This window comes from Cystoisospora suis, assembly GCF_002600585.1.
Source record: "Cystoisospora suis strain Wien I chromosome Unknown contig_4203, whole genome shotgun sequence".
NCBI lineage: Eukaryota > Apicomplexa > Conoidasida > Eucoccidiorida > Sarcocystidae > Cystoisospora > Cystoisospora suis.
The window spans coordinates 7580-7939 of NW_027156995.1; the positions used below are offsets into that span (position 1 = coordinate 7580).

The window sequence follows — 360 nt, forward strand, 5'->3', positions numbered from 1 at the left end:
AGAGATCTGTGATATGTCGATTGTGAGACAGCATCGATACCGAATGGCGAGTTATCGATCTTTTTCTTTAACTCATCCAGATACTCTTCACTTTCAAGGAAGTCTCTTGATCTTGTTAAATGATAGCTTAGTGCAGAATAGAAGCGAATCTCTCCTTCCATAAGGCTTCTCATAGATTCACTAGGCATGCCGGTCGCCGTTGAAGAAGAAGAAGAACGAGAGAGAAGAAGAAGACGAAGAAAAGTACGAAGAAGATGGAGAGGACAGAGAAGAGCCACTCCCTGATAAAGCCGCCGTCGATGTCTTTTCAGAGGAAGAGCGAGGGGTGTAGTGGTGACACAGGAAAGCCAAGGCATCCTT

General features: G+C 45.0%; 1 protein-coding gene across 1 annotated transcript; it reads right to left on the minus strand.

The window, feature by feature from the left end:
- Positions 1-3: 3 nt before the first annotated feature.
- CSUI_007816 (uncharacterized protein) lies at positions 4-357 on the minus strand (the record flags this gene model as incomplete). The annotated part of the gene is made up of 1 exon (XM_068067959.1): positions 4-357. A coding segment is annotated over exon 1 (351 nt), but the record flags the coding sequence as incomplete, so codon positions are not given.
- Positions 358-360: the final 3 nt, after the last annotated feature.